Source organism: Carcharhinus amblyrhynchos, chromosome 3 (genome assembly GCF_965287045.1).
Source record: "Carcharhinus amblyrhynchos chromosome 3, sCarAmb.v2.hapA, whole genome shotgun sequence".
Lineage (NCBI taxonomy): Eukaryota > Metazoa > Chordata > Chondrichthyes > Carcharhiniformes > Carcharhinidae > Carcharhinus > Carcharhinus amblyrhynchos.
Window position 1 is genome coordinate 54,937,473 of NC_137326.1, and position 22,371 is coordinate 54,959,843.

Here is a 22,371-nt window from a genome sequence, read left to right on the forward strand (position 1 = left end):
CACAATCCTCAATGCAGCTAGTGAAGATTGCACAATCCTCAATGCACCTAGTAAAGTTTGTCCAGTGCCCAATGCAGCTAGTGAAGGTTGCACAATCCTCAATGCAACTAGTGAAGTTTGTACAGTGCCTAATGCAGCTAGTGAAGGTTGCACAATGCCCAATGTAGCTAGTGAAGATTGCACAGTGCCCAATGCAGCTTGTGAAGGTTGCACAATGCCCAATGTAGCTAGTGAAGATTGCACAGTGCCCAATGCAGGTTGTGAAGGTTGCACAATGCCCAATGTAGCTAGTGAAGATTGCACAGTGCCCAATGCAGGTTGTGAAGGTTGCACAATGCCCAATGTAGCTAGTGAAGATTGCACAGTGCCCAATGCAGCTAGTGAAGGTTGCACAATGCCCAATGCAGCTAGTGAAGGTTGCACAATGCCACATGTAGCTAGTCAAGGATGCACAGTGCCCAATGCAGCTAGTGAAGGTTGCACAATCCTCAATGCAACTAGTGAAGTTTGTACAGTGCCCAATGCAGCTAGTGAAGGTTGCACAATGCTCAATGTAGCTAGTGAAGATTGCACAGTGCCCAATGCAGGTTGTGAAGGTTGCACAATGCCCAATGTAGCTAGTGAAGGTTGCACAGTGTCCAATGCAGCTTGTGAAGGTTGCACAATGCCCAATGCAGCTAGTGAAGGTTGCACAATGCCCAATGCAGCTAGCGGAGGTTGCACAATGCCCAATGCAGGTAGCGAAGGTTGCACGATGCCCAATGTAGCTGGTGAAGATTGCACAGTGCCCAATGCAGGTAGCGAAGGTTGCAGAGTGTTAAATGCAGCTTGTGAAGGTTGCACAGTGCCTATTGTGGCTAGTGAAGGTTGCACAATGCCCAATGTAGCTAGTGAAGATTGCAAAATGCCCAATGCAGGTAGCGAAGACTGCACAGTGCCCAATGCAGGTTGTGACGGTTGCACAATGCCCAATGTAGCTAGTGAAGTTTGCACAGTGCCCAATGCAGCTAGCGAAGGTTGCACAATGCCCAATGCAGCTAGTGAAGGTTGCACAATGCCACATGTAGCTAGTCAAGGATGCACAGTGCCCAATGCAGCTAGTGAAGGTTGCACAATCCTCAATGCAACTAGTGAAGTTTGTACAGTGCCCAATGCAGCTAGTGAAGGTTGCACAATGCTCAATGTAGCTAGTGAAGATTGCACAGTGCCCAATGCAGGTTGTGAAGGTTGCACAATGCCACATGTAGCTAGTGAAGGTTGCACAGTGCCCAATGCAGCTTGTGAAGGTTGCACAATGCCCAATGTAGCTAGTGAAGGTTGCACAGTGCCCAATGCAGCTAGCGGAGGTTGCACAATGCCCAATGCAGGTAGCGAAGGTTGCACAATGCCCAATGTAGCTGGTGAAGATTGCACAGTGCCCAATGCAGGTAGCGAAGGTTGCAGAGTGTTAAATGCAGCTAGTGAAGGTTGCACAGTGCCTATTGTGGCTAGTGAAGGTTGCGCAATGCCCAATGTAGCTAGTGAAGATTGCAAAATGCCCAATGCAGGTAGCGAAGACTGCACAGTGCCCAATGTAAGTAGTGCAGATTGCACAGTGCCCAATGCAACTAGTGAAGTTTGCACAGTGCCCAATGCAGCTAGCGAAGATTGCGCAATGCCCAATGCAGCTAGTGAAGATTGCACAGTGCCTATTGTGGCTAGTGAAGATTGCACAATGCCCAATATAGCTAGTGAAGATTGCACAATGCCCAATGCAGGTAGCGAAGATTTCACAATGCCCAATGCAGCTAGTGAAGGTTGCACAGTGCCCAATGCAAGTAGTGCAGATTGCACAGTGCCCAATGCAACTAGTGAAGATTGCACAATGCCCAATGCAGCTAGTGAAGATTGCACAATCCTCAATGCAACTAGTGGAGTTTGCACAATGCCCAATGCAGCTTGTGAAGGTTGCACAATGCGCAATGTAGCTAGTGAAGGTTGCACAGTGCCCAATGCAGCTAGCGGAGGTTGCACAATGCCCAATGCAGGTAGCGAAGGTTGCACAATGCCCAATGTAGCTGGTGAAGATTGCACAGTGCCCAATGCAGGTAGCGAAGGTTGCAGAGTGTTAAATGCAGCTAGTGAAGGTTGCACAGTGCCTATTGTGGCTAGTGAAGGTTGCACAATGCCCAATGTAGCTAGTGAAGATTGCATAGTGTCCAATGCAGGTAGTGAAGATGGCACAGTGCCTAATGCAACCAGTGTAGGTTGCACAGTGTCCAATGCAGACAGTACAGGCTACACAACGTCCAATGCAGTTAGTGAAGATTGCAAAATGCACAATGCAGCTAGTGAAGATTGCACAATGTCCAATGCAGCTAGTGAAGATTGCACAATGTCCAATGCAGCTAGTGAAGATTGCAAAATGCCCAATGCAGCTAGTGAAGGTTGCACAACGCCCAATGCAGCTAGTGAAGATTGCATAGTACCCAGTGCAGGTAGTGAAGGTTGCATAGTACCCAGTGCACCTAACGATGTTTGCACAGTGTCCAATGCAGCTAGTGAAGATTGCACAGTGCCTAATGCAGCAAATGAAGTTTGCACAGTGTCCAATGCAGCTAGTGAAGATTGCAAAATGCCCAATGCAGCTAGTGAAGATTGCACTGTGAAGGTGCAGCTAGTGAAGATTGCATAGTGTCCAATGAAGCTAGCAATGTTTGCAGTGTCCAATGCAGCTAGTGAAGATTGCAAAATGCCCAGTGCCTAATGCAGCTAATGAAGGTTGCACAGTGTCCAACGCAGGTAGTGAAGGTTGCACAATGCAGCTAGTGAAGATTGCATTGTGCCCAATGCAGCTACTGAAGGTTGCAATATGCTCAATGCAGCTAGTGAATATTGCACAATGCCCAATGCAGCTAGTGAAGGTTGCACAATATCCCATACAGCTGGTGAAGATTGCAAAATGCTAAATGCAGGTAATTACAATGCCCAATGCAGCTAGTGCAGATTTCACAATGTCCAATGCAGCTAGTAAAGATTGTACAATGCCCGATGCAGCTAGTGAAGGTTGCAGTGTCCAATGCAGCTAGTGCAAGTTGCAAAATGCTCAATGCAGTAGTGAAGTTTGCACAATACCCAATGTGGCAAGTGAAGACTGCACAATGCCCATTACAGCTAGTGAAGATTGCATAATGCCCAATGCAGCTAGTAAAGGTTGCACAGTGTCCAATGCATCTAGTGTTGTTTGCAGAGTGTCCAATGCAGCTAGTGAAGATTGGGTAATGCCAAATGCAGCTAATGAAGATTGCATAGTGTCCAATGCAGGTAGTGAGGATTGCACAGTGCCCAATGCGGCTAGTGAAGGTTGTGCAGTGCCAAAGGCAGGTAGTGAAGGTTGTGCAGTGTTCAATACAGGTAGCGAAGATTGCACAGCGCCTAATGCAACCAGTGAAGGTTGCACAGTGTCCAATGGAGGTTGTGAAGATTGCACAATGCCCAATGCAGCTAGCGAAGATTGCACAGTGCCTAATGCAGCTAGTGAAGGTTGCAGTGTCCAATGCACCTAGTAAAGGTTTCACAATGCCCAATGCAGGTAGTGAAAGTTGCACAGTGCCCAATGCAGCTAGTGAACATTGCACAATGCCCAATGTAGCTCGTGAAATTTGCACATTGTCCAATGCAGCTAGTGAAGTTTGCACAGTGCCCAATGACGCTCGCGAAGGTTGCACGTTGCCGAATGCAGCTAGTGAAGGTAGCACAGTGCCCAATGCAGCTTGTGAAGGTTGCACAGTGTCCAATGCAGGTAGTTGAATTTGCACATTTCCCAATGCAGGTAGTGAAGGTTGCATAGCCTCGAATGCAGGTAGTGAGCGTTGCATGGTGCTCACTGCAGACTAATGTCTGCACAGTGTAGAGAGCAAAGTTGTTAGTGCAAATAGTGACATACGTGCAGTGTTTGGTGCAGTTAGAGAGATTTGCAGAGTGCAGGCTTCAGACAGAGAGGTTTGCGCAGTGCTAAGTGCAGACAGTGAGGTTAGCACAGTGCAGGATGCAGACAATGAGATTACCATACTGCACGTTGCAGACAGTGAGATTTGCACAGTGCAGTTTGCAGACAGTGAGATTTGTCCAGTGCCGGGTGGGACAGTGAAGTTAGCACAGTGCAGATTGCAGAAAGTGAGATTTACACAATGCGGGGTGCATAGTGAGATTTGCACAATGCAGGATGCAGACAGTGGGATTTGCACAGTGCAGGATGCAGAGAGTGAGAGTTGCACAGTGCAGGATGCAGAGAGTGAGAGTTGCACAGTGCAGGATGCAGACAGTGATATTTGTGCAATATATGGTGCAGCTCGGTGCGCTATGCGGGTCTGTGTGTGTGCGCGGTGCAGGATCCCAATGCCGGGCTTTCTGAATCGCGCGGTTCCGGAGCCGCGAGACACCGGATAGGGTTTTCTCTCAGCTTCTGAATGACGTGTATCCGGCTGTGAGAGCGCGCGGTTTTTACTGAGTTCCAAAGAGAGACAGAATGTGGGAAAGACTAAAGGTGAGAGAGAGAAAAAATGTGGGAGACTCTGAGGGTGGGGGAGTCCGGGTGAAGGGGGGAGAGTGAATGGTGACAAGGGGCTGAGGGGGTGGTCCCACGGTATCGTCTCTGTCAACACTGCCTAGTTCAGTGTTATATTGACAGGGTCACTATGGGATGTCTGGGATTTCTGAATGAGCTTTATTTAATCCTGTTAGTGGGATATAAATTTCATTCTGTTCTTAGTGCAATAGTAAATTGGTGCAAATATTGCCTATCTCCATAGGCCCCCAGTTGTGTGGTTTGGCACAATGCAAGATGACAGCTCCACGAAAGATGGCAAGTTTTTATTGTGGGTTTGCTCACAGAGCATCTAATACACGTCCAGTTTGGATTCAAGTTGTCTTGTTTCCTTTTCAGGCGATGGATAACCTACTGCGTTGCGGTATCTGTTTTGACTACTTCAACATTGCCATGATGATCCCTCACTGTTCGCATAATTGTAAGTTTTCTAGATGTAACAATCACAAGACAGGCACCCAAAACTTGTTAAGCACTACTGTGTTGTCAGGAGGATTTTGGTAAAATGTAATCTGGTTGTGAAGAAAATTTCACATTTTTGCCCTTGTAAAATGTGAGGTGCGTTGATTTTGATTGGCAGATGAGTTATAAAAAAACGAGATGACAGAGTATGATTTAAATAGTGATAGATTGGGAAATGTTGATGTAAGAGACCCTGGTGTTCAGATTCTGGAATCTGAAACAAGAATAGAGGAAGCTGGAAAAACTCAGCAGATCTGTCAGCATCTAAACATTTTAAGTCATAGACCCTTTGTTGGAACAAATGGTATGATGGCCTTCATTGAAAAAGGATTTGGGTACAGCAGTGTGATGTTGTACTACAGCTGCACAGAGCCTTTGTGAAGCCATACATGGAGTGTTGTCTGCAGCATTGGTCTCCTTACCTAAGAAAATATATACTTGCCATGAGGAAGTGCAGCTAAGGTTCACCAGACTGATTCCGAGGATGGCAGGATTGGGTTGACTGGGCCTGTCTTTACAAGAGTTTGGAAGAATGAGAGGTGATCTCGTTGAAGCATGTAAAATTTTGACAGGGCTGGACAGTCTGAATGCAGTAATGTTTTTTCCTCTGGCTGCGGGAGAGTTGTAGAACAAGGGGTCACAGTCTGAGGATATGGACTAGGCCATTAGAATGAGATAAGTAGAAATTCCTTCACTCACAAAGGTGGTGAACCTTCTGCCATAGAAGACTATTGGGACCAAGTCACTGGAAGAAGAAAATGGATGTCCAGACTCTAAAGATTTTGAGGGAAGTAGGCAGAGTGCTGAAAATAGTGTTAGGATAGAGGATCAGCCATGATCATATTGAATGGGAGAACAGACTTGAAGGACTGATTGACTTACTGCTGCTCCTGTTTCCTTTTTTTTGTTTCTAAGATGTTTCATGCGCTTTTTAGCTGTGCATTAAGTATTTTGGTTACATGTCTTCTGCTCACATTAATTAGTGGTAAAACGTGATTAGCTTAAATGCAATATTTGCTGCAATATTGGGACTCAGATAAACCTAGTGATAGTGATGTTGCAATATGAAGAATGATTTCATGGACATACACGTTGGAGTTTATAGTTTATTATTGCATTTCATACCAAGGGAAACTACATTCTGCTTAACAGTTTGAACAATAACTTGTACTTATACAGCATTGTTAATGATGTTTAACAGTTCTATATTTGTTGGAATTGTTTCTTGGATTGTTGAGCATTTGTAATGTCACAGGTGGATAATAGAACATACTGCGTGGTACTAGCAATTCCAGAAATCCATTTCCGGACTGGTTGGTCCTCTGTTGTATATAAATGGGGAAGAGGCTGTACATGTCATTATATTTCCTCCAGTCTTCAGAGAATACTGACTTGCATTTAAAAAGAAAAGGTTGCAAAATTGATGGACAGAAAAAGACCAGTTGGCCAATTAAGCCCACTCCATGCATCACAGCTGGAACATCATGACCAGAAACTTCCTACCCACGATACCCTGCAGTTATGTAATCTCTTCAAGAAGTTAAAGTAAATGTGAGGTATGAGGATCCAGAAAAGGAATCGACAGGTTGATGTTTCATGATGCAGTGTGAATTGAAAACAAAAATTAATCTTGGGATGTGGGCCAAGCTGGTTGGGCCAGAATTTATTGCCCATCCCTAGTTGCCCTTGAGAAGGAGGTGGTGAGCTGCTGCAATCCCTGAGGTGTAGGTAAATGCAGTTAGGGAAGGAGTTCCATGATCTGGACTCAGCGACAGTGAAGAAATGGCGATATATTTTAAAGTCAAGATGGTGAGTAATTTGGAAGGGAACTTCCAAGTGCTGGTTTCCCTATGTGTCTGCTGCTCTTGTCCTTCCAGAAGGTAATGGTGGTTGAGTGTTTGGGAGGTGCTGTCTAGGTCAGAGGACCAAGAAGTCAGTGAGACCATGCCTTCCACCCTAGACGCCCTGGATGAACCTGTATCTGGGATCACCATTGCAAATGTCAGAGCAGTTTTCTTGAAGGTCAACCCTCAGAAAGCAATTGGCCCAGATGGGATACCTGGACATGCACTCAGATCCTGCGTGGATCAGCTGGCGGAGGTATTCACAGACATCTTCAACCTCTTTTTACAACAATCTGAGTCCCTATCTGCTTTAAGAAGACGACTATCATCCCGGTACCTAAGAAAACCAAGCAGTGTGCCTTATTGACTATCAGCCGGTGGCTCTGACATCCATCATTATGACGTGGTTCGAAAGATTAGTCATGGCCTGAATCATTTCTAGCCTCCCAGACTACCTGGATCCACTACAGTTAGCCTATTGCCACAACAGCTCCACAGCTGACACCATTTTCCCTGGTGCTGCACTCAACCCTGAAACACCGAAAAAAACAAAGACATCTGTGCTAAACTTCTATTTATTGACTACAGCTCAGCCTTCAACGCTATTATTCCCATGAAACTCGTCTCCAAACTCTGTGGCGTGGGCCTCAGTTCCTCACTCTGCGACTGGATCCTGAATTTCCTAACCTCAAGAGAACAGCACCCCCCTCCACGATCATCCTCAACACCGGTGCCCCACAAGGCTGTGTTCTCAGCCCCCTACTGTACTCCTTTATACGCCTGTGACTCTATGGCAAATTCCCCTCCAATTCGATTTTCAAGTTTGCTGACGACACCGTAGTGGGTCGGATCTCAAACAATGACGAGACAGAGTACAGGATAGAGAATCTGGTGAACTGGTGCAGCAACAATAATCTCTCCCTCAATGTCATCAAAACAAAGGAGATTGTCAATGACTTCAGGAAACGAAAAGGAAAACATGCCCCTGTCTACATCAATGGGGACGAAGTAGAAAGGGTCGAGAGCTTCAAGCTTTTAGGTATCCGTATCAACAACCTGCCCTGGTCCCCCATGCTGATACTGTATAGTGTTAGCCTGGGGGACCAGGACAGGTTGTTGATACGGATACCTAAGAAAGCCCACTAATGCCTCCACTTTCTCAGAAGACTAAGGAAATTTGGCATGTAAGCTGTTACTTTCGCCTTATACTGATGCAACTTTTACAGATGAATCATAGCAAGCATTCTTTCTGGTTGTATCACAGCTTGGTATGGCCCCTGTTCTGCCCAAGACGGCAAGAAACTACAAAAGGTTGTGAATGTAGCCCAATCCATCACGCAAACCAGCCTCCCATCCATTGACTCTGTCTACACTTCCTGCTGCCTCAACAGAGCAGTCCGTGTAACTAAGGACCTCATACCCTGGACATATCCTCTTACATCTTCTTCCATCAGGAAAAAGATACAAAAGTCTGAGGACACATACCAACCGATTCCAGAACAGCTTCTTCCCTGCTGCTGTCAGACTTTTGAATGGACTTACCTCACATTAAGTTGACCTTTCTCTACACCCTAGCTATGACTGTAACACTACATGCTGCACTCCCTCGTTTCCTTTTCTATGAATGGTATGTTTTGTCTGTAAAGTGCGCAAGAATCAATACTTTTCACTATATAACAATAATAAATCAAATCAAAAAACCAGAGCACCCAGAGGAAACCCACGCAGACGTGGGGAGAACATGCACAATCTACACAGTCACCCAAGGCTGGAATTGAACCTGGGTCTCTGAGGCAGCAGTGCTAACCACTGAGCCACCATGCCACCCTATTATTTATTTGTAGTTATTTACTAGTTATTTATTTCCCCCAGTTGACTGTACCCTTGCTAAAAGCCCCATCATTCTTGTAAAATCACTGAGTTTCGATAGAGTTTATAAAACTTTTCACTGGAATCATGGAGTTTAGTAGTAGCAGAGGTTAATTGTTCACTGTAACCAGTTCCAGTTGTGATGCCATTTCCCCTGATGGTTGTTTCCTGCACTGAGAATGACAGGCTTTGAGCAGAAATTGATGAGTTTCACAGTCATTCAGAAATCTGGAGTTCCCACAGTTTGAGCAGCTTGAATCTGAGCCTACATCTAGTCTTCCTCTCCACAATTCGCAACTCCTAATCAATCACAGAGTATCGAATAAGAACATTGACAAATCATTGGCTTAAATTGTCCAGCAACAAAAATTTTGAATTGGGGAAATGCAGGAAAGAAAATAAAACCACAATTATTGTTCTTCTCTAACATTATTTTACAAAGAGATTTCACTTGTGAACATTTGTCCACCATGAGTGGCAAACAACTCTATTCTGCAAATTCAAGCGGGGCACAGTGGGGAGGCATGTTGGCACAGTGGTTAGCACTACTGCTTCACAGAGCCAGGGACCCTGGATTCAATTCCAGTCTCTGGTCACTGTTCATGTGGAGTTTGTACATTCTCCCATTGTCCAAATGGGTTTCCTCTAGCTGCCATAGTTCCCTCCCACACTTCAAAGATGTGTGGGTTAGGTGAATTGGCAGTGCTAAATTGCCCCTTAGTGTCCCAAGATGTGTAGTTTAGATGGATTAGACATAATAAATGTGTGGGTTTACACGGATAAGGTGGGGGCAAGGGCCTGGGTAAGATACTCTGTCAGAGAGTTGGTGCGGACTTGACAGGCCAAAGGGCCTCTTTGCTGCTGTGTACTGATTCTATAAAATATGCAAAACTATCTGTCCCCCTTTCACACCAGCTTCACAGAGACACAGCAAAGTGACAGATTTCTGATCCTTTCCCCTGAAAATGGCAGTGAATGTCGCAAGTGATAGGCAGAGGGGAAATCCTATTGGGCTGGAGAGGAAAGGGACAGGGATCAAATGGAGCAGCGAGATTCTGGGCATGAACAGTCCGGAAAGCAGAAAAGGTCCAAAACACTAAATGGAAGGAGTAGACCTCAAATCTTCTTGATGCAAGGGCACGTTTGCAGGAGTGCTGGTGGCTGCAACATGCTTCTCGCAGCACACAAAACCACTGCTCCAGTGAGTTGTTTAATTGTACACCACCATTCACTGGATGTAGCAGGGCTGCAGAGGTTATAAATGATCCATTGCTTTTGGAATTGTTTAGCTCTCTATGTTACTTGCTGCTTCTGCTGTTTGACACACAGGTGGTCTTGTGCTGTACTTTCACCAGGTTGACTGCTCATTTTTAGGCATGCCTTCCTGCACTCTTCATTGAACAAGTGTTGAACCTCTGGTTTGGTGGTGATGGTAGACTGGGAGATGTGCAGGGTGATGACAGATTGCAGTTGAGTACAATTTTGCTATTGCTGATGGCCAACAGCACCTCATGGATACATTGTGTCTTGCTTTGATGCACCTGTTTGAAATCTATTCCATTTAGCATAGTGGTAGTGCTACACAACATGGAGTTTTTGTCATGTCCATAGCACTATGTGATGGTCACTCTGACAGATGCATTTGTGACAAGCAGGGTGGTGAGGATATGGTTAAGTTTTTCCCTCATCATCTGCTGCATACCGAGTTTAGCAGCTATGTCCTTTAAGACCCAGCCAGCTTGGTCTGATGGTACTACTGAGCCACTCTTGGTGATGGACATTGAGGTCCCCCACCCAGAGTACATTCTGCACCCTCGCCACCTTCATTGCTTCAAAATGGTGTTCAACATAGAGGAGTCCTGATTGATCAGCTGAAGGGGAGTGTGGAAGGCCAGGCCATATTAATCAGTAGGAGATTTTCTTGCCTGTGTTTGACCTGATGCCGTGGGACACCATGGGGTCTAGAGTCGATGTTGAGGACCCCCAGAGAAACCCCCCTCTTGACTGTATACCACTGTGCTGCTAGCTCTGCTGGGTCTGTTGGTGGGGCAGGGCTGGAATGGTGATAGAACATAGAACAATACAGCACAGTACAGGCCCTTCAGCCCTCGATGTTTTGCCAAGCTTAGTCCGAAACCAAGACCAAGCTGTCCCACTCGCTATCATTCTGGTGTGTTCCATGTGCCTATCCAATAACCGCTTGAAAGCTCCTAAAGTGTCCGACTCCACTATCAAAGCAGGCAGTCGATTCCACTTCCCAGCCACTCTTGAGTAAAGAATCTACCTTGGACATCCCTCCTATATCTCCCACAATGAACCTTATAGTTATGCCCCTTAGTAACAGCTACATCCACCTGAGGAAATAGTCTCTGAATGTCCACTCTATCTATCCCCCTCATCATCTTAGAAACCTCTATTGAGTTGCCTCTCATCCACCCCTGTTCTAAAGAGAAAAGCCCCAGCTCCCTCAACCTTTCCTCATAAGACCTACCTTCCAACCAGGCAGCGTCTTGTTAAATCTCCTCTGCACTCTCTCCAATGCTTGCACATCCTTCTTATAGTGAGGTGACCAGAACTGCACACAATATTCCAAATGTGGTCTCACCAAGGTCCCGTACAGTTGCAGCATAACCTCACGGCTCTTAAACTCAAACCCCCCCATTAATAAATGCTAACACACTATAGACCTTCTTCACGGCTTTATCCACTTGAGGGTCAACCTTCAGAGATCTGTGAATATGAACCCCGAGATCTCTCTGTTCCTCCACATTCCTCAGAACCCTGCCGTTGACCCTGCAATCTGCATTCAAGTTTGTTCTACCAAAATGAATCACCTTGCACTTATCAGGGTTAAGGTGATGGTTTTGTCTGAGACACTGCCTGAATACTGTGATTCCACGAGTATGACAATATCTGGCTGTTGCTTGACTAGTCTGAGACAGCCCTTTCACTGGCACAAATCCCCAGATCTTAGTAAGGAGAACTTTGCAGGGCCATCAGGTCTGGGTTTGACATTGGAAACAATCAGTTTTTTTCCCCTGTATGCTGGTTCTAGAGGCTTGAGCAGCTTCTTGGTAGCTTATCTGCAAGATCATTCTAGTCACTCAGGTTGTTCTGCTTTGTCAGTGGGTGGGTGTGAGAGATGAGCGCAACATGATTCCCATCTACAGGTATTTATTTGCTGGGTTGGTGGTAGGGATTTGATTTTTTTCCCCTCCCTCATCTTTCCTTCATTCAGAGAATCATTCTGGGATAAGTACAGTGAACCAAATCTTGCACCTTCAGTACTGGGTCTGAGGATGTGCTGGATTTTGGACATTCCCAAACTTTGGAACCAACTTTTTCACACAGGCTGTCTCTGTAGTATAACCTGTACTGATTGTTAATGTCATAAAATAACTAGGATATCGTCATGCAGTGGGGAATGTTTGTGCACCTCATAACCATTGTGGGCAGAAACATTAAAGGTTTAAAAGTTTGGGCAAATTTTTAAAAATCTATTAATCTTGCAATGGTGATTCTTTGTAAGAAAAGAGAATTTGTTTGGACTTCATTAACGGGGACAGAAAGAAACTTGCTGACTTCTGATCTTCTTACCTGAAAGCAGCTGTGAATGTTGCAGTTGTTATGTTCCCACGGGGCGGCACAATGGTTGGCACTGCTGCCTCACTGTGCCAGAGACCGAGGTTCAATTCCCAGCTTGGGTCACTGTCTGCGGAGTCTGCGTGTTCTCCCCATGTCTGCATGGGTTTCCTCCGGAATCTCTTTCCTTCCACAGTCCAAACGACGTGCTGGCTCGATGCATTAGTCATGTTAAATTTTCTCTGTGTTCCTAAACAGGCGCCAGAGCGTGGCAACTAAGGGATTTTCACAGCAACTTCATTGCAATGTTAATATAAGCCTACTTGTGACACTAATAAATAAACTTTAAACAACGGACTTGGATCCTGTGTGTGCACAATACTTGCTGATTCCAATTCTCTGGGATCAATCCGTGAATGACTGATCTTTCCCGTGTTAACTCTATTTCTGGAGTAGCACTCGAGAGAAAAGTGCTGTTTGTTTTTTGGACAGTTTTTGTTTTTGAATAGCTGGATTTGAAACACTGCCTGTATTTTTATGCCACCTTGGTAGATTTCAACTAACTTACTACGTACCTGTGAATGAACTTGCTACCTGATTATCGGTATGAATCACATCCCACACTTCCCACTGAGACTGAGTTTTGGAGTTATTCTTTAGTTGGATCTGAGCAATGGGATGGACATCGGTTGGTATGTTTCAATTGCCCTGATTCCAGGATGGGTGCTTTACGAAGAAGAAAGAGTCTCACCTGTTTCCTCATGTCATATCCAGTGAATCTTCTGTCTTAGGCCTGCATACCCTCCAGTGAGCATGGCGGTTTGATTTGATTCTGAAGGACTGATTGAGGTGGAGGCCTGGGTGGGGTTCTAGTTTGGTGGGGAGGGGGAGGATATTCTCATCCCCTGTTTTTCAGCGATAACTAGCATAGCTTGTATCTATGTGGGAAAGATAGTGAGGTGGCTGAGAACAATCATAAGCTCAGAAAATTAACATTTGACCACAGATGGATTACATAATGGAGCAGAGCATGAGTCAGCAGTTTGATGGTATTCTAAGTCATTGCTCCTGTTCCGTAGAACACAGTTAACAATTGACTTTGTGCCACAGTCTTTACAGAGGATTGCTTTATCATTGTATTACGCAGCAATTTTAAAATTATCATTTCCAAGTAACTTCTCCTCCTACCATGGCTTACACTTCTCTGGATGGAAGCCACACTGATAGGCCTGCAGTTGTTGCCTGGTTTGGACTTGGCAAATGGAGGCATCAGAGATTTTTATTTGAAATCCTGCATTGTCTTTTATTCTACCATGAAACATATATCTGCCAACCATCAATGCCCTCAACCACCACCGCCACCGCCACCGCCCCCCCCGGCCATTCCTCATGGAAAATACACCTTAAGGCTCAACAGCTGTTACAAATGTAATGTATGGTGCATATTTTTTATATGTATAGTCATTGAAATTAAGTACATTCCTTCTGTTGAAACTTTTTTGATTTTTTTAAAAACTGGTTCCACCGTTATAATGTTCTATTTGCTCATGATAACACAATAACATATGTTCAGCCAGGCAACCAGTTAGTGAATTGTCTGTGTATTCAAAAATAACTCCTCTCCCAGTACAATGGAGAAGTTTTCTCTGGAGTATGCCTTTATTTGTCGAATAAAACTTTGACTTTTGGCAATCTGGGGGTTTCAGTTAATTTGGTTTATAGGAATCAAGCATTTTATTAAAATAAATCATAGCCAAGCTATGTTCCATTTCTCTTTCACTTTTCACTTTTGTTTGTAAGGCATGAATAAGCTGCCTGTTCGTACTGGACAGGTTGGACGTTTCTTCAGCAGAATGCCAGTAACACTGATCACTTGATTTTGGCCCTGTCCAACACCTATGTACTTTTGGCTCCAGATCAAATCAGTCTCCCTGGATCTTACCTCAGGTTAAATCTGGTGGTGCCAGTTTTAACCCAAGCAAAGCTTTCTTCTGTCAAATCTGTTGTCAGTATTGCCCCTATGAAGCACTGCCTGCCCCTTCTCCTCTACCATTGCAGTCAAAACTCTGTATCTTTTACATCTGAACTTCTGCAGCAGTCATGTTGGCCTCCCAGTTTCCGTGCTCAATTAAGTCTAATTTAAATAAGAATTCTGTAGCCTGGATCCTCTCCCAGATTTCCAACACGTTCTAGTCTATCTAAGCTCCATATACTTAGGTGATTCACTTTTGAATTTCTGTCCTGCATTCTGTAGCTTCACCCTACCTAGCCACTGTAGTTCTTTCCAGTCATGTATCCCAATGAGCACTTGTTGCCCTTTCGATACTGGGTTTTGAGAAACCGAATGACCTGCTTGATTTGTTTACAATCAAGTAAATCGGTTGGACTCAAACCTGGTGTTGTCAGACTTCCTCCAGTTCCATCCTCAGTGACAGCTTTATCTGCAGCATTTCTGCTACTTCTAACTTTGTCCCTCTTGTCAGCTACTTTCCAATTCTAAAGCGATCTAAAAATTTAACATACTGACCTAGCTTCTAACCAGCTCTCTAGATTTGTTAATTCTGTTGCTCAATGTCCTCCAAATGTCCCATCTGTGAACTGATTTTGCGATATTTTTAATATGAGGAAGGCTAGATAAAGGGGGTGTTTTTCATTGCTATATTGTAAATTAAGAATGAGATGCTACTATTTGACAATAACAATGCAGAACAGCTTCTAACTACATCAAATAACAATAATCAATGAGAATCAGAGGCTGCCAGCAGGAGTCAGATCATTTTTATTTGGAAATGTCTGGTTAGGGATGCTAGAGTCTGGCCTGACCAGGGATACAGTAAAAAGTCTGACAACACCAGGTTTTAGTCCAACCTATTTATTTGATAATATACTCACAAGCTTTCGAGGGACACCCTCTTCGTCAGGTGAATGGAGAGTTCAGGATGTAGTCAAATGAGGATTACCAGTGGGAAATATGGTTCATTGTTGATTTGTGGGCTGTGACGAAATGGTCAGGCAATTGGACTTGTTACTCTTCCAAAGAACTGATAAAGTTAGGAGTTGAATTGCGTCCCTTTGTGCTGCATGACTCTTCAATACCATGGGTGTAGAAATCCCTACTTAAATCACTGCTGAGACTTGCAGTAGAAAGTCTTGACCTTGTGGCCTAAGAATCATACTGGCGATGAAGTGGCCAAGTAAGTAGATGGGGAGTCGCAGTGTGTGCTCATGCGTTCCTCCCTATAACATTGCCAGGCTGTTGGTGCTCTCTGCATTGTACCAGAAGGCTGGATTGAATGTTTTGTCATATATTTCACTCTTTCCATCACTGCATCATGTTTCTTGACTGAGGAAGTGGACAATACCTTAGCTCCTTCGCAATGTCATTGGAGCCTGGGAATGACCTGAGAATGCCACAGTCTGATTTATTGAATTGATTTATTTTTGTTTTGTTCCATCTTGTCTCATTTTCCTTGCAAAATTGCTTTATCTTCGATTTCCTTGCATCAGCTTAAAACAATTTTTCAGTTGGGCGCTAGGCTGTTATTTTTCCTATCTCCTTGCCAGCTGTTCTCTTGGTTGATACTTTTTTCCTGTTTTCTTGTTCTACTCCTAAGGGTCGTCTTTCTTGTTGAAGTTGCAGCTGTAAATTATCACTCTGAAATAAGCATCCTTAAAGTGAACTTTGACAGTGGGCAACATGACCTGGATACATAGTGAAGTTTGACCCGACTGTTGCTCAGAGTGCACGCATGTCTATTCAGCATGGAAATCACTGGATACTGGTTTTGAATGAGATCCCTGAATCATTTAAGTATGTTTGGTATGTAGTCCTCTCTAAGTTTGGAATGTTGAAGCTAGTCATATGCTTTCCCCACATCTTCGACTGAGATGAGCTAACGGAATGCAGAGCATAGACCCAATCCGAAATCTTCTTGATTTACGCAGGTCTCTTGTCGATCTGAATGAAAGTAGGAGGCAAAAATTTCTGTGACAAATGATTGAAAATAGCTTAAATTTGATAATACAAACAAATGTTACATTCAAGGAGTGTGATGCTCTTGTGGGCAGCCGCACTGCTTGATTTGAAGGCTTCTGCTTCAGTCACACAAGTTTATGAGCTGCTGGCTGACATCTTCAGCAAGTCTTGTTTGGGAGCAGGTGGGAAACAACCTCGGTGGGGCTGTGGGGAGAACAGTGAGAATGTCACAGGTTTCTGTTTCAGTGCATTCCTTGAGGGCCTTTTTTGATAGTTTAGGTGGACCTTTGAGATTAAGCAACAAGGCAGATGTGTGACACATTTAATGAGAGCAAAGTCATTGTTCTGTCCTCTTCAATTTCCTGTATTCTTATGTTTATGCATGAATTAAAATTGCAGAGCATTATTTCTTGACCTATTTGCAGATAATTAGCTGGTCAGCCACAAGAAAGCAGACTCACAAAATGAGGGGATTATTTTTATCTTGTTTGGAAAGCTGAATTTACTTTCTTGTTCTCCATGAAAACAAATGTAGTGTGTCAATTATTCAGTATTGTTGTATAGCCTAAGCCATCCATCAGCGTAATCATGGATTTTGACCTTGCATGAAAATGCAAGGAGCATTTTGCTCTGTACAGCATTCAGATGAAGAACTAATGGTTGTCATTCTTGATAAATTAAATCATTTCAGTAGCAAACAAATGAAGATCCTATAAAGGCATAATGTGATACATGCAGAATAAGTGCATGTGAAATCTAGGCAGATGGGATCCTAAAATGAATAAGAAATTAATCAAAAATGCAACCAGGAGAAAGAATGAACTCCACAAATCTTGCAGAAAGGGGATATTTTTGGGATAAATCGAACATGCAAAACACATGCTAAAGAGAGAGTTGCAGAAAGGAATCTTGAGAAAGTGTATCTACAGCATAACAGTAACCTATTATTTCAGCAAATAACAGAATGGGGAGGAGCCTTTAAACATGTAAATGGGTCTGAAACTGAGCGTGAACACTGGACAGTTAATATATTAAATGATTACTTTCTTCCTCTGAATGACAGAAGCTGCAGACAACATGGCCTTCTTGTTTTGCCATATCCTGAGTAGAATTAATGATTTGAATAAAACCGGGTGAACAATCTATATAAGCTTAAAGGATTCAGAACAAATAAAACTCCAGGGATGGTTGTTAGTCTTGATCTCAGTGTACTGAGACAAGAGATAAATGATTTTGAGTAATTTTGAGGAACTCTGACATTGGGGATGTCCTGTTAGACTTAATACAGATGAAATAAGTACGACCAAGCAGAAAATGGCAAGTACTTACTCCTATAACTATGGGTGAAAATTTATAATTAATTGTCAGACATAAACTTTGGGAAACCAAGTGCAGTAATAACCTTATAAATAGTAGTAGTCAGTGTGTATTATAAAAGGCAAGTCTGTGCCTGATCATCATCTGCTGTATTATGGAAGTAAAATCCTTGTGCTTTATGGAGAGCCCTGTGAAATGGTGCATCAAGATTGAAGAAAGGCATTTGATAGAGTTTCACGCAGAAGGTTCCTATTTAAAATAAATCTTTGGAGGTTTAGGGTGTTCCCTCACAAAGGATGGAAAATGAGCTAAAGGATTAAAAACAGTGGGCACCTATTAGACAAAGTCATGTTGGGGTGAAAACAATTGCTGAGTTGGGTGCCCCTAGGCTAAGTACTGGGGCTGTACTGTTTCAAATTTAGATTAATGATTTGGTTTAGAAAATGATCAGATTCACAGTTCTTATCCAATTAGGAGTGATAGTTAATTTGGTGAAGATGGTTTGGGAACATCAGAATAAATTGGAGGTAAGTGAGCTGCACAATGGCAAATGAGATCTTAATTTGAGAAGTGTATGAAACTGTAGATAGGAAGAGCTCAAACTCTCCATGCACAGGCATGTGTAAGTCAGGATAGATGAAGTCTGAGTGGAGACCAGTGTCTGCAGCCATTGTAGAGATGGACCTGCTCCAAAGACCAAAGGTGGTCTAACTGCTGTAAGCAGTCTGTACTCCACCTAACCATAGTAACCTGGAGGATTCAATTCTAGCGTGTTTTAATTAGCTAATCTCAACTAGGGTTGGGCTGAAGATGACATACTGGCTTCAGCAACGAGGCTAGGATCCTCTGGTCGTAATTGGTGTTCAGTGACTCTTAATGGGGTGATGTATTGTGGTGGGCCATTCTGTACTTTGGGATCAAAATTGAGTTAGCGCACGTGACCAATCATTCTCCTGTATGATTTATGAGGACAGTGTTCCCACTTTCATAGGCACAAAGAGGGGAGAAAGTTTACAGTTTGAGCAAAATAAGAGTTGTCAGGTACTGCATTCTCGAATGCTGGAGTGAACAGATTTTGTCTGTGACTGAAGGAGCAGCGAATGCTGGAATCAGAATCTGTGAGGAGTTGCTCCTCCAAACACAGTTTTTGTCTCTCCCATGTTGCTGCTCCAGTACCATTAATCTTAGGGCCCCTCCCTCCTGCTGTTTTTGTTTCTGATCTTTCTTTTTACCTTGCTGGGATGTACAGCTTTCTTGGGCAACAGTGAGGCATAGCTTTTGCGTTGGACTTTGCTCTGGGCTATGGTGAATCTTCCCACAAGCTTGTGGAGCTTCTTGTCATTGTGGATACGAGCTGGAGATTGCAGGGGGTGATGCGGGTCCAGCTTCAACTAAGGCAGATTTGCACCTTGGGCTTTACTGCCACAGTGTGAGCGTCTGTCTGTCTGCCTTCTGATGTGGAGATGCCGGCGTTGGACTGGGGTAAACACAGTAAGAAATCTGACAACACCAGGTTAAGTCCGACCGATTTATTTGATGGTAATCTCACAAGCTTTTGGGGTTTCTCCCTTCGTCAGGTGAATGGAAAGTTCTGGCCTCAGACAGAGCATATAACAGCTCAGACAGTTTACAGATTACTGATTTGAATGCCAATCTTTACACCTACCCTGCTATTCAAGTCTTAAACCTGCGCATTGAAGAAACACTTCAACATTGTCAGTGTAGCTCAATTGGTTTACAATTAAAATTAAGTTAGATTACAATATTGAATCTTGTACCTTATATTGAACCTTTTCTGTAAATTTACACCTTTGCTCTATTTACTGTCCCACTGAGTCAAATGCTTGGGAATTGAAATTAGAATCAAAATTTCAGAGATAACACCAAGATACTCAGGAAGAGTAGTGTCCTGAGCTCCACGTGTGAAAGTGAAGAACGCGGAACTCCAAAGTAGCTTTTAAAAAAATCTCAAGCCGAGCCTTCGGGGGAAAAAAAATGCATTTTGTCTTCTGCGATTGAGACTGGATTTGATGAGATGTTTTACTGTTGTATGGAGATGAGGAAAATGATTTTATCTTGTTTTCAAACTGCTAAATGGCACGGGACAAAATTACCCGTGAACTTGAAAACTGCAGTGTCAGAAACCAATGAAAGGTGCAGTTTAACAGCAGCTTCACGTACAACATTTCTTGCTCCAACAGGAAATTGCATTAATTCTTTGAAAATAGAATCATAAAGTGGATACTTGGATTGTTTTTCTTAAAATATTAAATTCTGTTTTTGTCAAATACTGTAACATCCTGATACAGTAACATTAAGTCATAGGTGGAATATGACTCCACTGATATCAGCCATCCGAGTGTATTCCTTATGTATGAGCAGAGAATGAATACCCTGTAGGCTATTGAACTGTAGTTTAACTGTAGTTTAATCTAACTTTGTTAGATGAACTGTAGTTTAATCTAACTTTGTTTTCACCCAATCACAAATACACACCTCCAGTCGGGGTTGCAAACTTCCAAGTTTTAAAATGGTTGTCATGTGAGTAGATAGTTCTCTTGTTTTATGTACGTTCTACTCTTGTCAATATTTGCATGGAAGCATTCTTTGAATTGCAATACAAATCTTTATTTTCTTTCTCTTGCCAGCATGCTGCATATAAATATTCATTATTATGATTCAGTAGGTTCCTGGCAAACTAGGACTGTGCTGAACTGAAAGGCTCTCATGAGGCATAGGGTTGTGGAGGGGAGTGGGTGGCCGGGGGTGGGTTGGGGGAGGGGGGGGGGCGGTGGGAATGTGGCAACAATTGTCAGCATCAATGTGTAAGCAATGTTTTTTGTTGATAAAGCTGAAATTTAAATATGAGCACTGAGAAAAATATGTTTTACTGTTGTTCCATCAGTGTTACTCCCATGTCACCCCCTGTAAATCAACATGCTTCTCTGTACACTGGGCTTGAGTTTGAATTGAACAAGAGGATCCAGGGTGTTGGAGTTGGATGAGTTCATTTAACTTTTGACTAATACCAGTTAAATCTTGAAAATCTAGAGGTGGATGTTTTCTAACTTTTAAATTGGTAATCTCTATGTCCTTGTTTGAACTGGAGTAAGCAAGTTTCTTGATTCCAGTCTCCAAATTCACTGATATAATCTAAAGTTGTGACGCTCTTTATGCTGTCAACGTGCTAGAGCTTTGTTCTTGCAGTCTGCCACAACATGTGTTCAGTGAGGGAGATGGCAGAGTCCTGATGGGGTCCTGCATGATTTATGCTGTATCCTTGTGTGCAGCAGAATATCAGTACAGTGGCATAGTGGTTGTGTTACAAGTAAACTGATGACGAGTTCAAATTCCACCAAAGCGGTTAGAGAATTTAAATTCAGTTGATTAAACAAATATGAAAAAAGAATTTGTATCAGTAGCAGTGAACATGTAGCCACTGATTTGTTTAAAAAAAAATCCATCTTGTTCACTAGTGTCGTTTTGGGAAGGGAATCTGCTGTTTTTGCTCTGACTACAGACCCATAACAATGTGATTGGCTCTTAACTGCCCTCTGCCTACATGAAAAACTGTTCCAAGAGATTCTAATTCACACAGACAGCTGCAGCTCAATGAGGTGGCTCACCATTTACCTTCAACAGGGCATTTGGGGATGGCCAAAAAATACTGGACTGGCCAGGTGTGTATTTGTGATCAGGTGAAACCAGGGTTAGATTAAACTACAGTTCATTGTGGTTAATTAAATAGCCTACGAGGTATTCATTCTCTGATCATAATAAGGAATACTGATGGATGGTTGATGTCTGTAGAATCATACCCTAGCTATGAGTTAATGTTACTGTACCTATGCCAGGATGTTACTGGCCGATATCGCATGAGTGAATTTAAAAAATACCCCGGACAGATATTTGCTTGCGCCAAATAATGATCATAGTTCGCAGTTAGACCAGTCTTGTGATTTCCTAGTTTATACTTGGGTGCCCAAGTCATTTGGGAACTGGATGAAGTGATATAAACTGCACATGTGATTACAGGATCATTCTGTCCATTGTTTGCTATTTTCCCACAACCTGTCAAAAGTTTCAGGTTGTCAGCTCTCTGACCTAAACTGTTCTGATTGATGTTTGGTTGTAAGTGACTTTTTCTTAATGGGGGAGATTGCAGTATACCTCAGAGATAACCACATTCTTATTTGACTATGTTTATTCTCTTCCTCTTAGCTTTGAGGGTCCTATGCGAAATAAATTCGATAATTTCAGTTGTGTTTTTTGTAAGTATAGCACTTGAACGGCCCAGAATTTAACACTTAATCTGTTATCTTGCCCGGGCCATGAGAAATGGAAATGTGCAGCATAGCAGTAGGGAGAGATTTACTGAAATTCGGTTTAAATCATGTGATTGAGATACTACAGATGGAGCTTTATTTTCTATATAATCCATGCTGTACTTGAGCTGGGAATGTTCAAAGCTAACACTGGGTGCTTGGGGTAATGGGAAATGTTGTTCCATTACTGATACCGTTACCTTGTTGGATACAAAGATAGCTTTAAATGAGATGAAATAATTATATGCAAAATGAATTATTAATTTGCTACAAATTCTCAAACATACATTTTTAATAGTCTGCAACCAAAAGTTTTATTTTAAATACAAGATTGTTTAATTACCTATTGTGATACTTCGTTATAATGGTGATATATAGCTGCTGTATTTTCATCAGTTTTGTTTCAAGCCC

The 22,371-nt window shown here is 43.1% G+C and overlaps 1 protein-coding gene across 2 annotated transcripts in view; it reads left to right on the forward strand.

Annotated features, from left to right (window-relative positions):
* The first annotated feature begins 4,449 nt into the window (after positions 1–4,449).
* The window catches only part of rad18 (RAD18 E3 ubiquitin protein ligase), a 288,130-nt gene continuing 270,208 nt past the window's right edge, over positions 4,450–22,371 (forward strand). For both annotated transcript variants that reach the window (XM_080184080.1, XM_080184087.1), the window contains exons 1-2: positions 4,450–4,525; positions 4,925–5,006. In XM_080184080.1, coding sequence (XP_080040206.1) covers positions 4,508–4,525; positions 4,925–5,006 — 100 coding nt within the window. In that variant the 5' untranslated portion in view covers positions 4,450–4,507. The remainder of the gene's footprint in view (positions 4,526–4,924; positions 5,007–22,371) is intronic.